This window comes from Halichoeres trimaculatus, unplaced genomic scaffold, assembly GCF_033239565.1.
Source record: "Halichoeres trimaculatus isolate MK-OKI-2021-1 unplaced genomic scaffold, fHalTri1.1 fHalTri1_scaffold_18, whole genome shotgun sequence".
NCBI classification, from domain to species: Eukaryota; Metazoa; Chordata; class Actinopteri; order Labriformes; family Labridae; genus Halichoeres; species Halichoeres trimaculatus.
This window is the reverse complement of record NW_027437196.1, coordinates 9,473,771-9,495,587: the sequence shown is the minus strand read 5'-3', so window position 1 is coordinate 9,495,587 and position 21,817 is coordinate 9,473,771. Positions and strand designations below refer to the sequence as shown.

Sequence of the window (21,817 nt, the reverse complement as noted above, 5' to 3'; positions counted from 1 at the left end):
GTTCTGGTCTGGAGGGAGCTTTCTAGCCCACCGGCCTGTGTTCAAACCACTTTAATTAAAGTTAAGTCAAGTTAAGTTAAGTTGAGCACATTAGTGGAAAGCCCAGTGTGATACATAAACTTAGCATTTAAAAACCACCACAACAATATATTTATATTACGTCCTCACTCCTGTACTCCCTTTAAAGCTGTATGATTTTTGCAATTATCATATACTTTGTAAGATATGATAGTAATTGTTAGAAATGTTTCCAGATTTTGCACCCAAAAAATGAAAAACATTGAGGGGTTACCCTGAAGTTGCGAGTTTCCGAGGAGCTCCTGAACGCAGCACATCTCTCGGCGTACACGACTATGACGTCATGCGCTCGGACCGAGCCGTGACCTGCTGCTCTGGCTATGCTAGGGGCTCGTGCCAACAGATGTTCCGCAGAAAATACAGTAATTACACATTTTCTATGAAATGAGCCGTTTAAAACTCTTAAGTGCCAGTTATCACAAAAGCTAACCGATGTTTTAGCGGTGACATCAATGAGCGTCGAGCTGTTTTTAGTAGCGCACGTTTATGTTTTAAGTTTACCTCAGCTAGCTGGCTAAAGCTAACCGTAGCCTGTTTGCAGTGAAGTAAAGTGAAACAGAGACCAAAGCTTTGAGGGTTTCGTGTCCGGAGAGTTTGTATTGAAGTGTACTCATCATGCCAAGTGTGTTTTGACATTTATTGAGGTGTAACTGCATTTTTAGACGTGCTGTAGTTCTCGTTACTTCACTGGATGGAATTGACATTAACAGCAGGGTTTAGCTTCATGTTAACCATTATTGTATTAAAATTTAAACTGCGCAACATTATTGTCAAATAGAAATAGTAGATGTCTCCGTCAAGTTTGTGAACCAAACTAATATTTCATCACTATTCTACTTATTTTTAAAAACTTAATGATGTATTTTGAAAGGTGTAACCAAAGAGTAGTGACACCAAAGTAAGTGGAGTTAAATATCACAGCAGTCAACAATGTTATGACAATGAATGTGCAAAGTAGAGTGCAGATGTTTGTCAGAGTGAATAATGTTGTGCAAAATGCATTTAGTAGCAACTTTGGTACAATAAAGTCAAAGGCTTTTAAACTTGTTGGGTTGCAGAATAATTTATAACACCATTTAGTTTAAACTATAAGTGTTTTGATGCTTTAACTGTCCATATAGAACAGAATATGAATCATGTATGACACTCATTGCTTCAACAGAAGCTTGACCCTCATCACCATGGAGTCCTGAAATCTCCCCTCGTAAGGGACTCGTCGGGTCGCCTGATTCAGTGGCTTGTCGTGCACCAGAGGTCAGCGTTCAGTCAACGACCTGTCTGACCTCCCAAGCAGAGGGAGCACGCAGATGGGGAACAGTTGCTGTCGAGCTGAGAGTCCCTGTGGCAGTGCAGAGGAGAGAAGTGTTTTGCTGAAGAATGACTCCAAGACCACGGTGACCTCGGGTGACACCGCTGTGGTGGGCACTTGTGGTCCTGAAGGCGATGATGACATAAGGTGAAATGAGGATGTGAAAGTAGCCCCACAGATTTTCCCTCTTAAAAGTTTCACACTTCTAGAAAATGTAATAAGACACAGAATTTATTTCAAGCAAAGAAATTAAAAGTAGAACTATACAGCTTAAAGTCTACTGTTGAAGTGAAATGAGGAAGCACCTGAGTGAGGCGTGAGTCAGGTGTGTGTAGCATGAGGTGACCTCAGCTCAGAGAGGAAATTTAGGGGTGGAATGGTGGGATCCCCTTCAGAGAGCCACAGCCAGTAAACATAAAAAGTATCCAGTTGAATTTCTGTGGTAGGGTTTGACATGAGATTTCACCCTCTCTTTGTTATGTTACCCAGGAAAACACCCAATGAGGAAAAAGTGAAAGTGGAAGTAAAATCTGAGGCTGTGCAGCTGAAGCAGAGTGCCGAGGTTGCAGAGAAAGAGCTCAATAACACTCAGGAGAACGGGCCCTTGCAGAGGGAAGCCACACAGACAGCAGCAGCAGCGTCCTCCCCCAGGAAAGAATCTGAACTTCTAAACACCTCCGCCAGAGCACAAGATGAAGACGTGAAGGACGATAAACCACCTGAGCTTCAGCCATGCACTTTAATCTCTCCTCAAAAAAAAATCGCCACACCTGACTTGGAGGTTGGTTCAGCAGAAGAAAATCCAGCATCAGCACAAAACAAAGTCCCTGATAGCAGACCGATAACAGCCAGCGAAGCCTTCCCTGAAAACCACGCTGAGACAACAGAGCACAGTAAACCAAACACTACTGCTGATACTGATGAAGAAAAAGGCTCCAAGGTCACTATTGATGATGCTGCAGCCGAGCTATCGGGGGAGATCTCACAAAACAAGGTGCCAAACACTGAGCTGTCTGCTGCTGATCTTCTGGTGTCATCCATCCCTGTGGTTGATCAGGAGGTCGACAGAGAGAGTCAGAAGGAGTCTCCGAGCCGGTGGGTAAAAGTACATAGTTTTGATAAAAGTTTGGGGGATGAACTTCTTTTTACTTCTATATCTTAAAAGGTAAAGAAGATAAACGGCTTATATGATGAAATCCTAGAAGTTACTGCATTGTTTTTGCCGAATATAATTTTTTGTAAATAGGAAAAAAAATTGTCCATCAGGGTGTATTAAAAAGCATTTAGATGCCCTCAGGCTGTGACACAGAGAATGTGTGTGCCTACTGAGTTACAAAAAATCCTTTGATTTGGACTTGGCATGAAAGTGAGGCAAATAAATTTTAGACATATAGTTAAAAGTAACAAGAAGGTACGCCTTTTTTCCAAGCTAGGGGGTGCTATAGAGCATATATCAGCACAAAAACACTGGATTCATACATTTTTCACCATAGCTGAATTTGTATGTAGAAGGCAGGCAGTGGGTTAAAGGGGACACAGAATATGAAAAAAGATAAATAATCTTAAAGTTCACGATGGGACCTTTGACAACCCTTACAGTCAAGCTCAGGAACTAATAATAAAAGTCTGTCTGGATGTGTGGTGTGCTGCAGGAGCACCAACCACGTCCCATCTTGAAGTCTCAAAACTTCCACAGATGATACCTTGCTCTGAGCTCCTCTTCTCTTGTGAGAAGCTTCCTCTTTCCTCGATTGATTCCCCCAAGTGCATTCAGCAAATTGAAAGATCAGTTTCTGGAGAAGACATGGAGGTTTTGGGAGCTAGGATGTAACCTTGCAGAGCAGATGGACCTGCCTGATTCAGTTTCTGAACTCCTGCAGGTCCATCTTGCCAGGCTCCAATGACCAACGATTTCACTCGGCCAAATTCTGACCGGCCCAATCAGGGTAGAGAGGAGGGAGCTGTGGGAGCAGACGTGACGTCAGCAGACTTTCGTACTTGTCAGCGTTCCTTTGATTCTTAAGTTAAATTTATAAAAACGGAAGCTGTCGTCTAACGCCTTTATCACAGCTGTTTCTCGTGATTCAGTAGTTCTTCATCTATTGTTTCTTAGATGCATCGGCTCACATAAGCTACGTCATACCGTGGCTTGATGTGGATTGGTCCGCGGTGAGTGTGTTAATCAGAATGGTTGTCCAATCACCAGCTGCGGATTTTTGTAAAGTCCCGCCTCTAAAAACAAATCGGAAGAGCTGCTACCCAGATGGGCTTGTGAAATAATTCTGTGGCGGATATATGAAACTGTTCGTCTGGCGTGTCAGGTTATGTAACTAGACCCCTTGAACTGATTGTAAGTTCTTTGAAGAAATCACTGTATCGCAAAAAATTGAGATATACTTAAAAAAATCTTCATACTGTAGAATACTGTAATTTTTAAAATGTAGTGATTCAATGATTTTTGTGGTCTTATCTGTCTACTCGGCTTTTTAAGCTGAGCTGCTGTAGCTCCACACAGCGTTGAGAGTCCCATAACAACAGAGTGCGATTGATTGATTTATACGAATGTATTGTTTAGCAAAGTCTGAATTTTTTTTTTTTGCATGCAACAACTCTTTCAACATAAAAATCAACAACAGGGCACAAAGACACAACAACCCAACAAAATGTTTCAAACATAGCATTCAATGTTGGAAAGAGAGCCCTCTGCTGGACAAAGAACGTCATAACATTTTTTAAAACTAACCCAAAGTGATGTTCTTGGCATGATATGCTCTGTTACAAATATTTCACAGGATGTGAACTGTGATAACCACTGATTCCTCTCTGCGACCTCTTATTGGCTGATTATATCAGAAGGAAAAAGTCTCTTGGTGTGAACCTTTTCTTGTTTTTATTTTTTTTATAGAATTTACAGGAAATATTCTTTATAATCAAGAATCAAAACTTGTCCTCTTGCTTGTTCTTGTAATTACCTCCACCAAGGAAGTTATGTTTTTGTTAGTGTTTGTCTGTTTGTCTGCGAACAACATAACTCAAAAAGTAACAAACTGATCTTGATTAAATTTTCGGGAAATGTTCAAAATGAGATAAGGAAGAAGTGATTACATTTTGGAGGTGATCCAGATCACTGTCTGGATCCAGGGTTTTTTTTGAAGGATTCTTTATCATTGTGAGATAGGGCTGTTTTCACCATATGTTAAAAAATAACTCCACCATAAATGGTCGGATTGCTTTGAAAAACAGCACAAGACAAGGTCACCATAATTTCTGACAGATGTTACAATACGATCCAGATCCTGGCAATATTCTGGATACTAAGATCCAGAATATGAAATATTCCATCATAAGTTTCAACACTGTCAAGTAACAAATTATATCATACAAACCTGCAACTAACATCAAATTGTAGCAGACAGTCTGCTGAAAGTGAGTATAACATTAAAGTAGGACTAAAGTGTTGGTTACAATCACAATATGCTTGACGAAGGTCTGCGCTCTCTGACTGCTTTTCTAGTTTATCATGAAATGTATAGGTCTGCTTTTATTAGGCTGCTGAAGACACTGTTACACAACACACACAACACACACAGACACGCACACACTACCTCTGACCTGTCCTCCTGTGTCCAGTGTTGTGACAGAGGATCCACAGAGCTCTCCTGTGAGCAGGGACGCTGAACCTGGAGACACAAAGAGCCACGCTGCCTCCGAGTCTTCTCCTGGACCAGAGCCATCGAGACTCGACCACAGTGAGGATCTGGACTCATCCAGCTCTGCGAGGGAGTCAGAAACCACAGCTCTGACAGACTCCAGAGAGAGGTCAGTGGGTTCAGTGTTTGGGACTTCAAAACAAGACACTTGTTGACATAAACTTTGGACTAGTTTTGAAGAAATCTCCAGTGACCACCAGGGGGCGTAGGGACACTACAGCATGTTATTGCTACCAAATGACTCTATTTGTGATATTTTACCCAAAATGTGGTCAAAACATCATTTTATGAGTTAAGCACATGAGAGATTGTGTTTTCTCTTTCTCTCTCCCTCTATGTAGTTCAAAGTCTGATCAGGATGCAAAACCAGATCTTCACTTAAAGGAGGTCACAACCTTGGAGAGAGCTCAACAGGAAATTGCAGAAGACATAAATCTAAAAGAAAAGGGAAAAGATGAAGAAGCTCCTGATGTGAAGGAGGAAGAAGAAATGAAAGAAGAGGCCGATGCTCTGGTGAAGAAAGAAACAGAGGTGCAGGAGGTTGCTGAGGAAGAGGAGCAGCTGACGGAGAGTCTGTCTGCTGATGGGAAGGAGGAAGAGACAATGAGACAAGAGAAGGAGGAGTCTTCTGAAGATGGTTTGGGGAACAGGTTTGTGGTGATTCAAGCAGGTCTATCAGGATGGGATTTGATGCAATGGCCCTTTAAATTAGATTACAGCTTCTGAAATAGGAAAACATCGAAACAACACAGGAGGGATTTAATTAAACTCTAGCATGAACTCAGGCTGCTCTCTATTAGGGATGCACCGATCCAGCTTTTCAGGTCCCGATTCTGATAACTGGGCTTTGAGTATCAACCGATACCAATTCTGATCCGTACCAGTGTTAAATAATAACCTGCATGCTCTACTGTAGGATAAGACTGGTAATGTTTTAAGTAAAAGACAAAAATGAGTACATATGGAATTACCGAGGTTGATATTTATTTAAATTAGAAGTGTTTAAATGTTTAGCAGCAGTTTGGTTAAAAAATGCTTCAGAATTTACAGAAATGACTATTTGATTGTACAATTTTACACCTTGTAGACTAAATCATAGTTTAGCCATAGAGTTAAGTTTGGACCGATCCTTTCCCGCCGATACCTGATACCAGGATCAGATCAGTGCATCCATACTCTCTATGGTCTTAACACACGCCACCGTTCTCCAACTCATACCCTATCTCCAAGCCTTAGCCCCGGCAGAAAAGAGTGTGAGAGTGATGTACAAAACATTGACAAGAACGGCTCCTGCCTACCTGGGGTCCCTCTTCCAGGTCTACACTCCTTCTCACCCACCACGCTCTGCTTGTGAAAGTCGCCTGGTGCTCACAGCCCAGCGTGGCTCTGAATCTCTAGCCAGACTCTTCTCCTCTTTTGTGCCCAAGTGGTAGAATGAATTACCTAACTTTATATGATTCGCAGAGTCCCTTTCTACTTTAAAGGACAAGTTCGGTTTATACAGCTTTTACATTGTTTATAGAATGAAGTAGAACAAAATACTCACCCAGAGGGCTTTCCTGATCCAAGCAGTGCTTCGGGAGATATTTAGATCCAAAATCGTGCAGCGGACGTTCGTATAATGGGATCCATCGGGGCATAGACAGCGCTGCTCCTAAAACTGCATTAATTGTCCAAAAACTCATGTTTTTCACCCATAATCCATCATGGTCCGATCCGGGTTAGTCCTCTGCTGCAGTCTGTGTCACTCCAGACAGCGCTGTGTGGCTGTAATGACCTCTGAACTGACGAAGAATTTGTTTACCTTTGCCCCTCAAAGAAAGAAGGAAGTGGAGTCAGCTCTCCAGAGAGTACTGTGCATGCGTGGAGGGGCAAACGTAAACAAAGTCTTCATCAGTTCAGAGGTCAGTACAGCCACACAGCGCTGTCTGGAGTGACACAGACTGCAGCAGAGGACTAAACCGGAGCGGACCATGATGGAATACTGGTAAAAAACACGAGTTTTTGGATGATTAATGCAGTTTTAGGAGCGGCGCTGTCTATGCCCCGATGGATCCCATTATACGGACGTCCGCTGCACGATTTTGGATCTAAATATCTCCCGAAGCACTGCTTGGATCAGGAAAACCTTCTGGGTGAGTATTTTGTTCTTCTTCATTCTATAAACAATGTAAAAGCTGTATAAACCGAACTTATCCTTTAAGAGATGTTTGAAGACTTGTCTGTTCAGGGAAGGCTTAAGCACTCAAGCTGACCCTTCTCCTCTTTGTCCTCAGGGGCAGAATGAGTCAGAAGGTCTCAGACCCAGCTCTTAGTGAAGTTTCAACACTAATTACTGAAGGTTGTTGAAGGTTAAAGTTGCAGCAACAGATTGTGGTTAGTTAAATAGGTCATTCTACTTTATTTAAAAAATAATCCTGCACTTGATAGAGGCACCTGCAGCCAAATAACTTGTAGCACTTTGTTGCACTAACTAGGTTTTCCTTCTGTCTAAATTCTTGCTTGTGTTGTACGTCGCTTTGGACAGAAGTATCTGCTAAATGAAACACTAAAACTGTAGAAAGAGACAGTGGAGGCCAAAGTGTCAAACCCAAATATGCAGTTTCACAGCTGATAGATCTATCTGTAATAGCTCATGTTTAACTATCAGGATTTATTCTTGTCGACGTGACGTTTCAGCTACAGCACCAAGGGTAAGTGTGCTGTCGATCACTCTCCCCTCGTCTCCTCTGGCTGTCAGCTCACAGAGCTCCTCGATCAGGCGATCTGATTGGTCAGTGGGCTGTGTTTCAGAGGATTATCTCTTATCCTGAGCATCGCCTGCTCTGGAACATAAGTGAACACAGAGATCTCCCCCTGTAGGAAGTGAACTACCTTTATAACCCTGAAGTTACCTCGATTACAGCTTCATGGCACCACCCCTTTACATTCAATTATCAGAGTAATATATGTGATGGAAACCTAAACAGAACATGATGCGTTTGAGACTATTTCCAGCTGATGATTAATACCAGTTTTGTGCACCAGGGAGTATTTAAAGCAGCAGGGTGGTGCAAGTGAGATTAACTCAGAATAGGCTTAAGTGTCCGTGTTTAGGGACTCTTTCTGAAGCATCCTCAGAAATCTACAGCCCTCAGACCCTGAAAACTCACATGATAAAGCTTATGGTTTTAATATCCAGCCTCATGCATTCTTCTTCTTCTCTTTCCTGCAGTGATGAAGACCTGTACAGAGGAGCAGAGGAGCTGCCGGCGTCACAGAAAAATAAACCAGAATCCACATGTGAGCATAAAGCATGACTTTTGTTCTTTTAGAGAAGTAAAGACTTTTTGTGTTATCATCATTTCCTCTCACTCTGTTTTTCTCAGTTTTGAAGTTGGAGGACCGAAGCAGCCTGGCGCCCGCTGTGGATATTCTGTCCTACAGCGAGCGAGAGTGGAAAGGAAACACTGCCAAAAGTGCTCTCATTAGAAAGGTCGGTGTCTGACGTCTTCCTCATTAAGGGTGTTTTTTTTGTGTGTGTGTGTGTTTGATGCTTAAAGAGACTTCCCGTGCTGCAGGGTTACAAGGAGCTGTCCCAGAGGTTCAGCAGCTTGAGGAGAGTGAGGGGGGACAACTACTGCGCCCTCAGAGCCACGCTGTTCCAGGTGCTCTGCCACAGCACGCAGCTGCCTGTGTGGCTGCAGGAGGAGGACATTACCATGGTAAATGCTCTGTGAATGAGGTGTTATCCATTCAGCTGAGTTAATACTGCCAGGGTTTCATACTTAAAAACTGCTGCATCTACATGCGCCGCTGTCTTGAAAACCTACTTCTAGGTCCACAGGGATCATGACATTGTGATCCTGAAGTTGCAGCTGTCACGGTTAGGTACAACCGGAAACCTGGTAATTCAGGGAAATCAGCGTATCATTCGTTCATTCCATATCCGTTTTAGAATCCAAAATCGGAAAACGGATAATGGCCTATTTTTTTGCTGATTTGATTTTGTTTTGAAATTAAAAATAGATATTATATAATAATATATAATATTTGTGTCATTTTCGATGTGTTACGACCCGGAAGTTGTTGACTTTTTTCTCAGGGAGGCTAGTCTTTAACTGCACAGATCTTGAAACCTGTTCACAGAGATAGAGAAGGCAATATACAGTGAGTGACATATAAATAGACCACTATGGCCGCTCTAGAACAATACGCTGATGTTATTACACAGTTGTTCAAAGCTTGTGAGACCCACACAGACTTTTCAGAGACGTTGCAGGACATGGGTGTCCGGAGACGCTCTGCAATGAGTGTCAGACGTTTCTGCATCCAACACAACCTCAGGCGGAAACGTCATGTTACTGATGCCTCCTAAGTGTGACACGCTTCCCCCCTTTCTAAAAAGCGAATACACGTCCGTCATCCTTGACAAAGAACGTTATTTAATAACAACTTTAAAACGTTAGCTATCGTGCTGCTTGATTCACCCATCAATGGATTCACCCGGTAGAGATTGACTGACCTTTCTGAGGAAAAAAAAAGTCAACAACCCCTGGGTCACAACATCGAAAATGATACAAACCAAAAACAAACAGAACAAAAATCCCATGATGATTCTATTCTCTCATACTCTATTTTTAATTTCAAAACAAAATCAAAACAGCACAAAAATAGGCTATTATTTATTTTCCGATTTTTGATTTGAAACCAAGAAATGAAATAACAAGTCGTTATCCGCTTTCTGAATTTGGATTCTGAAACCAATATGAAATAAATGAATGATACGAGGATTATGGCACTTCACGTGTTACATGTTCAGGACAAACAGTTATGAAAAACAAAATAGATTCTAAAAAAACACTGTTCTAAAAACATCTACCAGGAAAAAGTATCACAAAATCAGCTCAGTAAATAAATTTGGAAGCTAACATGTAATCCTTTTAAAGCTACAGGGAGAAATTTTGCCAGCTGAGCACTATTAGGTGCATTACAGGGGGGCACTTAAGTGAAAAAATCCCCACAGGAGTTTAAAGAGGGGGTATTTTTCTGTCACATATTTCAAACATGGATGTTAAGTAACAATGATGGATGTCAAAACTAAATGTGCGCAGATTTTCAAACCTCTATAGGTTTATATCAGGGGTGGCCAACCAGTCAGAGACCAAGAGCCACAAAAATTAATGTGGTACGATAAAGAGCCACATCACACACGTGATCTTACACACACACACACACACACACACACACACACACACACACACACACACACACACTTCCTCTCACGCATAAACCAAATGATATAAAATGAAAATCAATACATTTCCATTTTTTAAAATGAGATTTATTGTGTTTGTAAGTGTGTTTAACTTTGGAGCCCTGTCAAAGACAATTTTCTGTTTTTACTGCAGAAGAGACAAAGTCCCATCTATCTATCTATCTATCTATCTATCTATCTATCTATCTATCTATTTAGATTGATACCTATTAGCACATGAGCAATTGAGAGGAGCACATGTAGAGAAAAGAAACTGAAACTTAAGTATCAATCTTATCACCCAAGTACTGACCAATACTGATCCCAACTTTGGCATCAATATATCAATATTTTAGATTGATCAGCACTCTACTATTCATAACAATACATGTACAATGTACATCTATTTTTTATGGATAGATCGAAGAGCCATATACCGAAAGGCAAAGAGCCACATGCAGCTCACGAGCCGCAGGTTGGCCACCCCTGCTTTATATGTTGTAGAAACCCCTGAATCTGTCTGTAAAATGTTCAAAATGGTCTGCCCATAAAATCTGCCCCTGAAAGGCCTCAATTGGACTGACCAATCAGAATGCACAGGGTTTGTGGAGTGGGGAGCCTTAAAGAGACAGCAGCTAAAGCAAAGCATTTCTGACAAAGACTGAAAAAAAGTGTTTTTAAAACACCAGTGTAAGAAAATAGCGATTTTGGTTTGAGCTGTAAATCATGTAAAGCTACAACAGGAGCACAAAAGAGATGGTATAAAGCCTAAAAAATAGTACAACACCTCCTCTTTAAAAGAAACCCTTGGATCAGCTGGATCAGACGTTGTCCCCCAGATAAAAACAGATCATTTTCAAGTACAAGTGAACTTTTAAACCACAAGATGTGGAGTTGGGGACATCAATCCAGCATCTGACTTCTTGTTTACAGCTGCCAAAACAACTGGAAGCTCAGGAAGGTCTGATAAGTCAGTGGACGTTTCCTGGAGAGTGCGTGCAGGGAGACGGGACAGATGCCATCGCTCAGCTTAAAGGATACATGGAGCAGCTCAGAAATAAGGTACTGACTTCACATCTGCACAGAAACATTCATACAGTGAGAAAGTATTCAAACCACAGCTCTATTTTTATGCCATCCCTGGACACTGAGGGTATTGATACTCTCCCACAGAGCTCTCACATGTGATTGCTTCCATATGTTAAAGGGAGGCTGTCTGCTCGTACTCTCGGGGCTCTTTTTTCTTTTCTTGTGTGTCATTAACTCACAGCCGTGTAACACTCTGAAAGTTCTGGAGGGGAATGTAGACCCCTGAAAAGTGTTAAAACTGTTACTGCCTCTCATTGAAAGCAGGTTTACAGTCTGTCACTGCCACTGCTAGCTCCTGAGGAATTCTGGTGTTTACAGCACAAACTTTTTTAAAGTCAGGTTTCTGTCGCTTTAAGAGAGGTAGGTTATGGAAAACATACAGTAACACTCACAATAGGCTGCTTTGTGTTATTTCGGCTGTCTAAAAATATGACTTTCAGAGTCTGACATGGAGGAAATGAGGGAAAAGAAATACAGCCAGGCTACATTATGAGTGTTTTCATATGTTTCATGTTGTTGAAGAGTGAATATTCTATTGTTGCTTCAGTCAGGAATGATTAATAACACAGAGACCTTTTTTTAATTTCCCTTTTATTTTCCTTGCAACATGAGAACTGCAAAGATTTTGTAAACAACCTCAGAAAAATGCTTTCACTGATATTCAAAGTCACAATTTGGAGTACAGCACAAAAACTGTTTACAGCTGTTTTAAACAAGTTGAGAAAATATCTTGTTTCAAGATATGAAAAGACAAAAGTGACACCTGAATTGCTTAAAAAAATCTGCCAGTGGGGGTTAGAAAAATTTGACAAGAACATTTTTCTAACCCAATCAGCAGATTTTAGAAGCAGGTGTATTTTTTTTATCTTGAAATGACAGATTTTTTTAGGTGAATTTGTGCGGTGGCTTATGGCATTTACTTGAACTTTTTTCCGATTTTTACAAGGTAACTATCTCATAAACAGAATTTATTCATTTTTGATTTTACTGTTTTGAGATTCTACTTCATGAAAACAGGATTTGCGTCGTCATTGATATGCTCATGCATTTGGGCAATAGAAGCTGTGTTTAGCGCAGTTCATTCAAATGAGTTAGCGTTCTTTGATCACTCAATTATATCTGTAAGGAGCATAGAAATATCTGGTTGTTCTGTGTTCAATTTCCAGAAATGATACTACACCATGTAGTCAACTCTTATTGAGTTACGTTACAGAGCAACGGGTGTTTTAGAGTCAAGAGTGACCGTGCTATCTGTTAGCTGCTGAGCCGAACGTGTCAGTGATTGTCTGCTGAGGGTCAACAATTAACTGGGTTAACTGCGTTAACACTCAAACACCAGTGACTTCCGATATTTTAAATCCAATTTTAACTTTGTGTATTTAATGCAAAAGTTGATTTTGGGTCGAGCTTCTGGAAGTCATTTACCATCCATCAAGTTGTTGTTATCAAATTGCTGTAATTCTTGTTTTTATAAGATAGTATGTAGTAAAAACAGGAAATTAAAAAAGTAGTCAAATTCCTGTTTTTATGAGATAGTTATCTGGTGAAAACAGGACCATTTTTTTAAGTTTTCAAAAAACAAAATTATCTTGAGTTTTGTTGTCTTATTTTAGGTGAAAATTGTCTTGTTATATTTGATATGAGCCACATTCAACTGCAGATTTTAGAAGCAGGTGTCATATTTTTTTTTCAACTTTTAAAATGACAGAATTTTCGGGTAAATTTGTATGGTGGCGTGTAACAAGTAAAAAGAAATCTGCCAATGGAACAAGAAAGATGTGCAAGAAAATTTGCTTAAAACTAGAATAACGTCTTCAAACAAGTAACTTTTATCTTGTTCCATTGGCAGATTTTATTTACTTGTTACAAGCAATTCAGACCTGATTTTTTTCCTTAAATTATTTGAAAAAAATACATTTTTCTGGAACTATCAGGTGAATGTGGCTCGTCATAGTTCTAAAAAGTCATTTTCAACTGAAAACAAGACAAAAAAACTTCATAAGATATCTGTTTTTTTGCAGTGTGCCACCATTTGGCAATTTGAGTTACGATTATTTTTACTCAAAATGGAAAAAAACAACTGCTTGGATTTCAGTTTTTGCTGAGTTAGATGCTTTTTTAAGATATTTTAGGTAGTTAAAGGCATTATAGTTGCTTTGATTTGATTTTTGTGTTGTCTTGGGCTGTTTTGAAAATTGCATATCACTGTCACTTGCAAATCTTTGGTTCATTTTCTGAAGTTGCCTTGGTGAAACAAGTCTTGCATTCGTACGGAAATGTGCTTGTGGTCCTTGTTTCAGCGGTGATGTAGGCAGCCTGCTGTTAACTTTGAAGACAGATGATCAAACAGTTTTGTCTGTTCAGAACCAAATGTAAACACAGCCACAGATTAATCCTGTTGTTCTTTGATGTTGGCGGCAGCATGACAGTAACGTATAGTCTACTGAGGATGTACTTAACATTCTTGTTGGCAGGATATCGCAGGAAGGCGAGTCAAGGAAGTTTTATTTTTTATTCTGAGGCATTTCAAAGTGCTTTACAAAGTTAAACGACACAATCATACAACAAAACTCCAAAGATGAGGCAATGGTGTAAAATGTTGATAAATACAGATTTGAATTGTTTGCAAGTCAGCTCAACCTTTTTAATAATCAAATATAGTGCTAAGACGACAAATAAACTCATTGAAACTAATAAAGTTTATTCTTTAATAAAAACTATGATCTCGTTTTAAATTTGTTTTTAAAAAGTTGGTTCAGGGACAACAAAATCATGTTAAAAAAACACCCTTTAGGAAAATCCTTTAAATAAACAGATAAATAACAAAAGTAAACAAAGGGGCGTCACAGAGAGACTGAATGTCTCAGAAGTAAGAATGAGAGGAGGTTCGCCTTGCTGTCAGAGATCGTGGGAGCAAATAGTTGAACACTTACTGAATGATGTTCCTTCAGGGTCAAGATGCAAAGCATTTTCATTATCTACAGCTCATGATATTAAAGTATTCAGAGAATCTGGAGAAATCTCTGTACAAGGCTGAACTCTGATACAGGACGGCTGATTTATGCTTTAAAAACAGACATAACTCTGTAGTAGAAGTCACCGCATGGGCTCAGAAACACTTCAGATATTAACACTTCATATGCGCCATTAAAGCCAAACAGTACACCTTATATATGTTAAGAAACATATATCGCCCTCCAGACAATACCTTATGTATTTCAGCAGCATTATGCCAAACCACATCCAGCACGTATTACAACAGCATGGCTCTGTAGTAGGGGTGTAAATCACCAGTTTCATGACAATACGATACGATATTGATTCTTTGAACAACGATATGATATTTGCAGATATCACAAAGTCTGTCACGATACGATACGATACGATTCAGGGGCCTTCGATCGATTTAAGACGATATAATGTCCTCACTGAACACAATCAGCAACATTTCACCTGAGGCAAGAAAGAAATACAAAACAATTTTGATAGTTTTACTACTGAAATGTGGAACGATGTGCTGACTTTTGGGTATGATAGTTTGTAGAGGATAATAGCCATCTGTATGATCTAATCATGTTTTGAAATTAAAACTGGTTAAATTCAGATAAGGTGCTTTTTTGCCCCCTTAATTACCCTATGAGTCTTGTTATACTGTAATGTTTGATCATTATATCAAGTAATGATGCAACACTATAATTAAAAATTACTGATTACACAAACTTTATTATTGACCTCCAACATTTGACCATTTTCTATCAAACCAAAAATTTGAAGCTTTGATTTTAATTAAACCCAAACATTTCTATTGTTCAAAATCAGAACTATCAACTTAACTAACTTAACATTGATAGGTTTTTTTTTTTTTTTTACTGTGATGCCTGATAACCACAGTTTGTATGTCAGTGTGATCAGACTTTGTTTCACTGTGTAATAGTCGATGTGGAGGAGGAATGATACTAAGCTCTCGCCGTTATTATGATTATTATTATTATCCTGTCGTGTGTGCAGCATGCATCCTCTGCTGTCAGGTCGACCGTATTTGACCCGGATACAGGAGAGCTATTTTATGATTGACCGATATGTCTGGCTCCCATTTAGCTCTGTGATGCTAACAGCGTCTTGCTACACGTTCGCCTACAGCGATGTGACTCGGTGGGCGCTAAACAGTACATTTTACAGCAGGAGAAATATCAGGCGTGGCGTGTCAGAGAGTGAAAAGGTTCAAATGTGTGATCATACGCTGAGTGCGTGAGGCTTGAGAGGAAACTTCAGAACAACTTGTGGTTGGCCAGAAACAGACATGTGTGTCGGGTCGGGATTTCAAAATAAAGGCGTACATTAAAGACCACGATGTTGATCGATGTTTCAACTTTCCATTGATGTGATTGGATCATTGCTTAACCAATCGATGAATCGATCTATATCGATGGATCATTACACCCTCTGTAGTCGAAGACTCCAGGTGATAAACTGACACCACTGACTTCTCACTGTTTTTCATATATTGTGAACATTTACATATTAAGTTAAGCTGAATTCCGGTTTTGCTGGTCTGATCTGGTGTAAGACACTACAAACTTTACATTTTCATACAAACGGGCTGAAACACGCCGTGATGACATGTTCTACCTACAGGGGAAGTAAGCCCTGAGAGTGTTTGTGAAGTTTACTTAAAAACTTGTTTTTTAACTGTTGATCTATTTTTAAAGATCCTCCCGGGTGAATATCTGTAGCTAAACAAAGTTATTTACGGATGTTTTTAAATGACCCTTGTTGTTTTCCTCGTGTACACCCCTCAGGAAATACATTCTCCCATTGAACAACTTCAGTTATTCAAAAAAGATCTCGCTGAATTACAGTTGAAAAAAATCAAAGAGTCTAAAGTTACTGGTTAGAGTGAGAGAAGAACTTTCATCCATGTCTTTGCTGTAACATGAATTTAATCATCACTTCTGGATTGTTCCTCCAGTGGCAGGCCGCAGTGGACTGCTCCTCCGCTCTGGAGCGGCAGCAGCTCTGCGAGCGAGTGTTTCAGGGAGGAGAAGAGGAGCTGGGGCTGCTGGAGGCACTCAAGCTGCTGATGCTGAACCGAGCGGTGGAGCTGCACGGCTGCATGCAGGCCGGCGGGGACGTACCGCTCTTCTGTTGGCTGCTGTTCGCACGAGACTCTTCAGACTGCCCGCGCTCGTTTCTCTCCAACCACCTCAGCCACGTGGGCCTCAGCGCCGGCCTCGAGCAGGTAGGACGAACCCTAACGGCAGACATGTAGGAAACACTTCACTGATGTACTTATGAACTTTTTATGTTGAACAGCATTGCCAAGAAAGTGGCTGCTTTGATTGTCTTCACAGTTTGAATCCAGCTGTAAATTTCTGCAGAGTAAACTGTTGTCACACTCAGTAACAGCTAAAATCAAGTGGTAACGTCGGGCGTCAGAGATTGGGTGTGTAGCGTTCTCTTGATGTTCACATGAACAGAAAAACAAGCCCGAGCTTGTGCCGTTTTTGAGCAGTCGTTTTTCTGTATCAGCCTCAGGCGTGGGGAGGTCTGGAAAAAGACGAGCTGCAGGGTGACTTAATTGTTATTTTCGATCTTTTAATGAAAGCTTTAACTGGGGAAGGATCCCCATAAAAACACCCCACCTGTAAATATCATGTGCCTGAGCGGCTGATTAAACATGGGGTGGCATAAAAAGCCTCCTGTCTAATCAGAGCTCCCCTGTAGCCGTGCTATTACCTGGTGCGTCTCTCCTCTGTGCAGGTGGAGATGTTCCTGCTGGGATACGCCTTGCAGTGCACTATTCAAGTTTACAGACTGTACAAGGCCGACACGGAGGAGTTCGTCACCTACTACCCAGATGACCACAAAGACGACTGGCCGTCTGTGTGCCTCGTCACTGAGGACGATCGCCACTACAATGTGCCGGCTGTAGAAGTTTCAGAACTTCACGAGGAGCTCGACTCGAGCTGATGCCACAGCAGAGAAGTCTCCTGCCATACACACATTAAACACTCCTCAGGTCCTTCAAGATGATAGATTTACAACAAAAAAAAGGAGGAAAGTGACAGTTTGGGAACCAAGATCCTTCTCTTAAGGTGAGAAGATTGACACCAATGATGCCTGTGTATGAAAAGTGTAGCCTTTTAGCTAGCAGCTGGTTAGCTTAGCATTGAACAAAGGTCAGGAAGGGTATATAGTTTGCTTTAAGGCTTAGTGCTCAGGACTTCATCTGGGCCTGGGCAATATATCGATTATATCGATTATATCCAATTTTTCTTTGTGGACAATTTAAAAAATAAAAATTCAGAATTTCTTCCTCGCGATGGCGCACTTTTTATACCGTGGTGAGCGCTAACTCTGCGTGATCGAACAGTTCGCTAGCGAAACAACAGAGAGCTAAATGTCATAAACATGTTCTTGTGCGTCTTTGACACCCGGCACCTTGACGAAAACCTGTTCCTAAGGGTCCGTATCAACAGCCCAAAGAGTTCAACATGAACTAGACCTCTCATCAGTAAATGTTCGAACCCCTTTCCCCCAATCCTCTGGTTTTAATCTGTCACTTTTCAGGAGTTTGATGAAGATCTTTGACTGAAACATTTACAAATCTGGGACCATTTTATGTTCACCTGCAGATTATTAATGATGTGACTGACTCGTAAAACCTGCTGCTCTTAAAAAAGATACTCAGATCATTTTTAGATTTAGATAGTTTTGAAATATACATTAGTTTTTCTTAGATCATCCTAAATCTACTTAAGAAAACCTCCTCTTATGGTGATATGATTTGTAAAAATAGACTGCGGGGAGGGAGACAGGACAGTGGTGGACGATCGACCAGAGTGGCGTGCTGCGTGGACAGACATGACTGAGAAGGTGTTTGACTTTTACCAGGGGAAAGCTGAGTCCAGTCTTTACCTGCAACTCCCTTTATTCCACCAACTGAACCCTCCGTTAGCATAAATTCATCCGCTGACGAGCAGAGCAACATAACGAACCTGCAACAAGGTGCGCTCTGACAAGCAGGGGCGGACCCGGCTTCTTAGACTGGGGTGCCCCAACCAGGGCACTGACTTAAGCAGGGAAGCATGAAATTTTGTGTAGCCCACACTGAAATAAATGGCATTTATTTTTGCTTTTGTTCATAAAAGGTTGGGGAAAAAAATCTTCCAAAAATCATAGTTTGAATTTTTTGTGAAAAAATCTGTTGTTGTTAATTTAAGGCCATATCATCCAGCCCTAACTTAATCTTTTATCAATCAACACAGAGGAACTGTTCCACCCTGAAATGACTGAAACTTATTTAGCTACAATGTTTTCTTTTAATGGGAAATGAAAAAAATTGTTTGGTTATTATTTTTATTTTTAATTTGCCTCAGAACAGAAGAATTCCTTGAAATAGTTTTCTCCAGTAAGTTATTAAGCTCAGCTCCTTTGTTCAGATTTCTCAGCAGAGGTTGTTGAGGGGGTGAAAGATGCTTGAAAATCAAAATGAGGAAACTACAGATAAGCTGAAAATCTCCAGCTAGCTTCAGGCAAACTGCGTAAAACGCTAAGTTACAAAAAAATTGCACCTCTTGCATAGTCTTGTATTTACAATGATCTGTATGTAACATAGACTTAGTCTCAGTGATGTCAGTCATTTGTTTACGACGCAGCATTATAAAGCCTAAAAAGATCGGCACCATATTGCGAAATATATGACTTAGATTTAGCTAATGAAGAAAGTAGCAAAAATTAAGCTGAATAAATTCAGTTCCATAAACTTATTATGGATAAAAGAAGAGGTTTTAGAACTGAGATAAATCTTTATACCAGGTTGTAAACATGGTTAATTCTGCCGTTTTAACTTTATTTTTGTAACGTAACCTCCGGTGGACACCTGTGGAACTGCAGTTTTGTTTTCTGCACTTCTGCTTTAGCTTTAGCTTTATTTATCAATGCTGAAAGCTGCAGCTCAACCTCGACAAAAAAACTGTGGGACAACGCCACGTTGAGATGTGAATATAGGGCTATTAGTATGTTAACTGTGATACGATAAAGGTCTGAAATTAACACAGTATTTTTATCTGTTGATTTCAGAAAAAATGGTGCTATTTTGACCGTTTTAGCACACCATAGTTAGGCTGCCACAGTGTCTCCCTGCTTTCCGCTGTCACCACAGGAGAAATTAAGTCCACAGCTTTGCGTTTTAATTACATGCAACAATTTCATTTTAAACCTAAGATAAAAAATGCAGTCAACTAATAAAATTTAGCGCTAAAAAAAGTAGTTTTTGACAGCCCTGCCTCATTAGTAAGCTTCGGAAGTACCTGCAGGCAATTTTAGTCCCTCAGGATGCAGGAAACTTTACCTAATGCTAAGCTAACACACTGCTAGATAGAATAGAGCATACTTTATTTATCCCTGAGGGGAAATTCAGGAGTCACAGCAGCAATCAAGAAAACAAAAGTTAGAAAGTGTATAGAAATTACAAAAAGGTCCATAAGGAAATAGATGATGACAGCTTGTCCATCATAGTCCAGTTCAGCCAGCCTCCACCTCCACAGGGTCCAGGACTGAGCCTCTTCAGGAGTCTTTTCAGTCTCTGTCTCCTGGATCCTGTCTGCTCACAGCAGGTGAAGTTATTCCAGTGTTAGCTCCATTAGCTGTGTCAGCTCCTTTAGCCATGTCTGTGAATAGCATGATGCTACTCTGCCTTCTGGTATTCCCTCTGTTGCTGGGTTAGCATGGCTAGCTTGTCCATCTTATTGGAGATAGATCTTACGTTCCCATTAACGATGGATGGAAGGACAGGTCGATGTAGTCACTTCTTAGATCACACCTGAGAACCAGCACGTCATCCTCACCTTCTTCTCCTCACTTTGTGGGAAAACATCAGGCCTTGCACCAGTTAGCATCGGCATGCTACAGGCTGCTAACAGCTGATTTCACATTCAAACAATGCAGCCATAGTTACATGTAGGATCTCCAGACAAATATAGGAGAAAAAATTGTAAAAATATCACTTAAGACAAAACCAGTTTGGTGTCCACGACCAACAAATGAGCCATACAAAGTAATGACCCACTACAAATACAACAATGACGAAAAAGAGATGAAAAATTTACAAGAAACGGACAAAGACGAGAGAGCTGCTGCAACACGCAGCGCCTAGATGTCTGTCACATCTGTGCTTCGATGTGGCTTCATGAAGATGAGTGGTGTCAATCTTTTTAGCCAAGAGAGGATCATAAAATTCCCAAAATGTCAATCTACTCCCAATAAAAATATGCTGATTTGAGACCCTGTACAAGACGTGGTTTACACACTTTTGTACACACTGTACTGTATACAGAGTTTTCTATTTGCGTACATGTACATATCTGTGCAACTGATATTGTGTGATCATCTCAGTTAGGCCCAAGTTAGTTTGCAGGGTGTCTGTTTGACAACCTTTTCTGTTTTACGTTTTTTCCTCCAAAAGAGTTGCTGCCAACAGCGCCAAAATGAAACAATGTCCTGTGTTTACACTGGAATTTGGGCACTTTAATTTCAGTATTAATTTATTGTTTTTTTGTTGTGTGTTAAAAAATGCATTTTAATGAACAAGTGTGACAGTGATCAGTGAAACAGCTGAATTAGTAAGAGGGTTTGACGACTTATCAGGTTTAACAACAGCTCACACCAGAATGACGATCGAGGACTCAGAGGACTCGTCACAGCCTCTGTGTGAGGTGGCGTGATTTGTAACAGTCTGTGTGTGCGTTTGCAGCTGTGTGTGTGTCAAACTCAATGTGTAACATGTTGCCTTTAAACCGAGCTGTTCCGAGGCGGAAAACGTGCCAATGTTGCTGCAAAAAAAAACTGGCAGCCGTCCCAGCCACCAGCCACTGGATTCAGAAGAAAACGCTCACTTGGTCCTCCATGTTGCCTTAGAAAAAATGCACAATAAGAATGAATGTTGGTCATTAGTGATACGAGGCTGATTCTGAATCTTTTCCCTGATTCCAGAGCAGGTGAAGCTCATTCATTAGCATAAAAAAAAGATGAAAATGCCATTTTCAGGAAGGATGTTGCATTAGTAGACTTTGGGATGGCTTTAGTTAAACAAAAGTACAATTTTTGTAAAGGTCTTTTCTTTTTCTGTAATGATTGATTTGATTCGTATGATATTTTGACATTTCCTAATTTGATGAAAGAACTGATGTAACTTTTAAAAGGTATGCTACAGTAATTATTATTCATCACATCTGTTTGGAACCCAAACAGATGGTGAAACTTGGTTGAATAAAATGGATTTTCCTACAGTCTACACAAGTTTGGTGTTTATTTTGTCAGCAGCTGTCAAACTAAGGGGCTTTGGCCTTCCACATCAGCACATGGAAGGGCAGGGAGAGCAAACAACGTAGAGCA

At 40.5% G+C, this 21,817-nt stretch overlaps 1 protein-coding gene across 1 annotated transcript; it reads left to right on the top strand.

Annotated features, from left to right (window-relative positions):
• Positions 1-357: 357 nt before the first annotated feature.
• On the top strand, positions 358-21,660 carry LOC141807662 (uncharacterized). Its single transcript, XM_074693801.1, has 11 exons — positions 358-440; positions 1,241-1,534; positions 1,877-2,482; positions 5,018-5,206; positions 5,439-5,747; positions 8,312-8,379; positions 8,466-8,572; positions 8,658-8,801; positions 11,267-11,395; positions 16,392-16,661; positions 17,183-21,660. Exons 2-11 carry the CDS (start codon positions 1,386-1,388, stop codon positions 17,390-17,392), a joined length of 2,181 nt encoding a protein of 726 aa, XP_074549902.1. The 5' UTR covers positions 358-440; positions 1,241-1,385; the 3' UTR covers positions 17,393-21,660.
• Positions 21,661-21,817: the final 157 nt, after the last annotated feature.

Excerpts from the sequence above, each read along its gene's own strand:
- LOC141807662 (XM_074693801.1), top strand. The coding sequence starts at position 1,386 with ATGGGGAACAGTTGCTGTCGAGCTGAGAGTCCCTGTGGCAGTGCAGAG. Across the intron at positions 2,483-5,017 it reads CAGAAGGAGTCTCCGAGCCG|TGTTGTGACAGAGGATCCAC; the intron begins GTGGGTAAAAGT and ends TCCTGTGTCCAG. Across the intron at positions 8,380-8,465 it reads AAATAAACCAGAATCCACAT|TTTTGAAGTTGGAGGACCGA; the intron begins GTGAGCATAAAG and ends TGTTTTTCTCAG.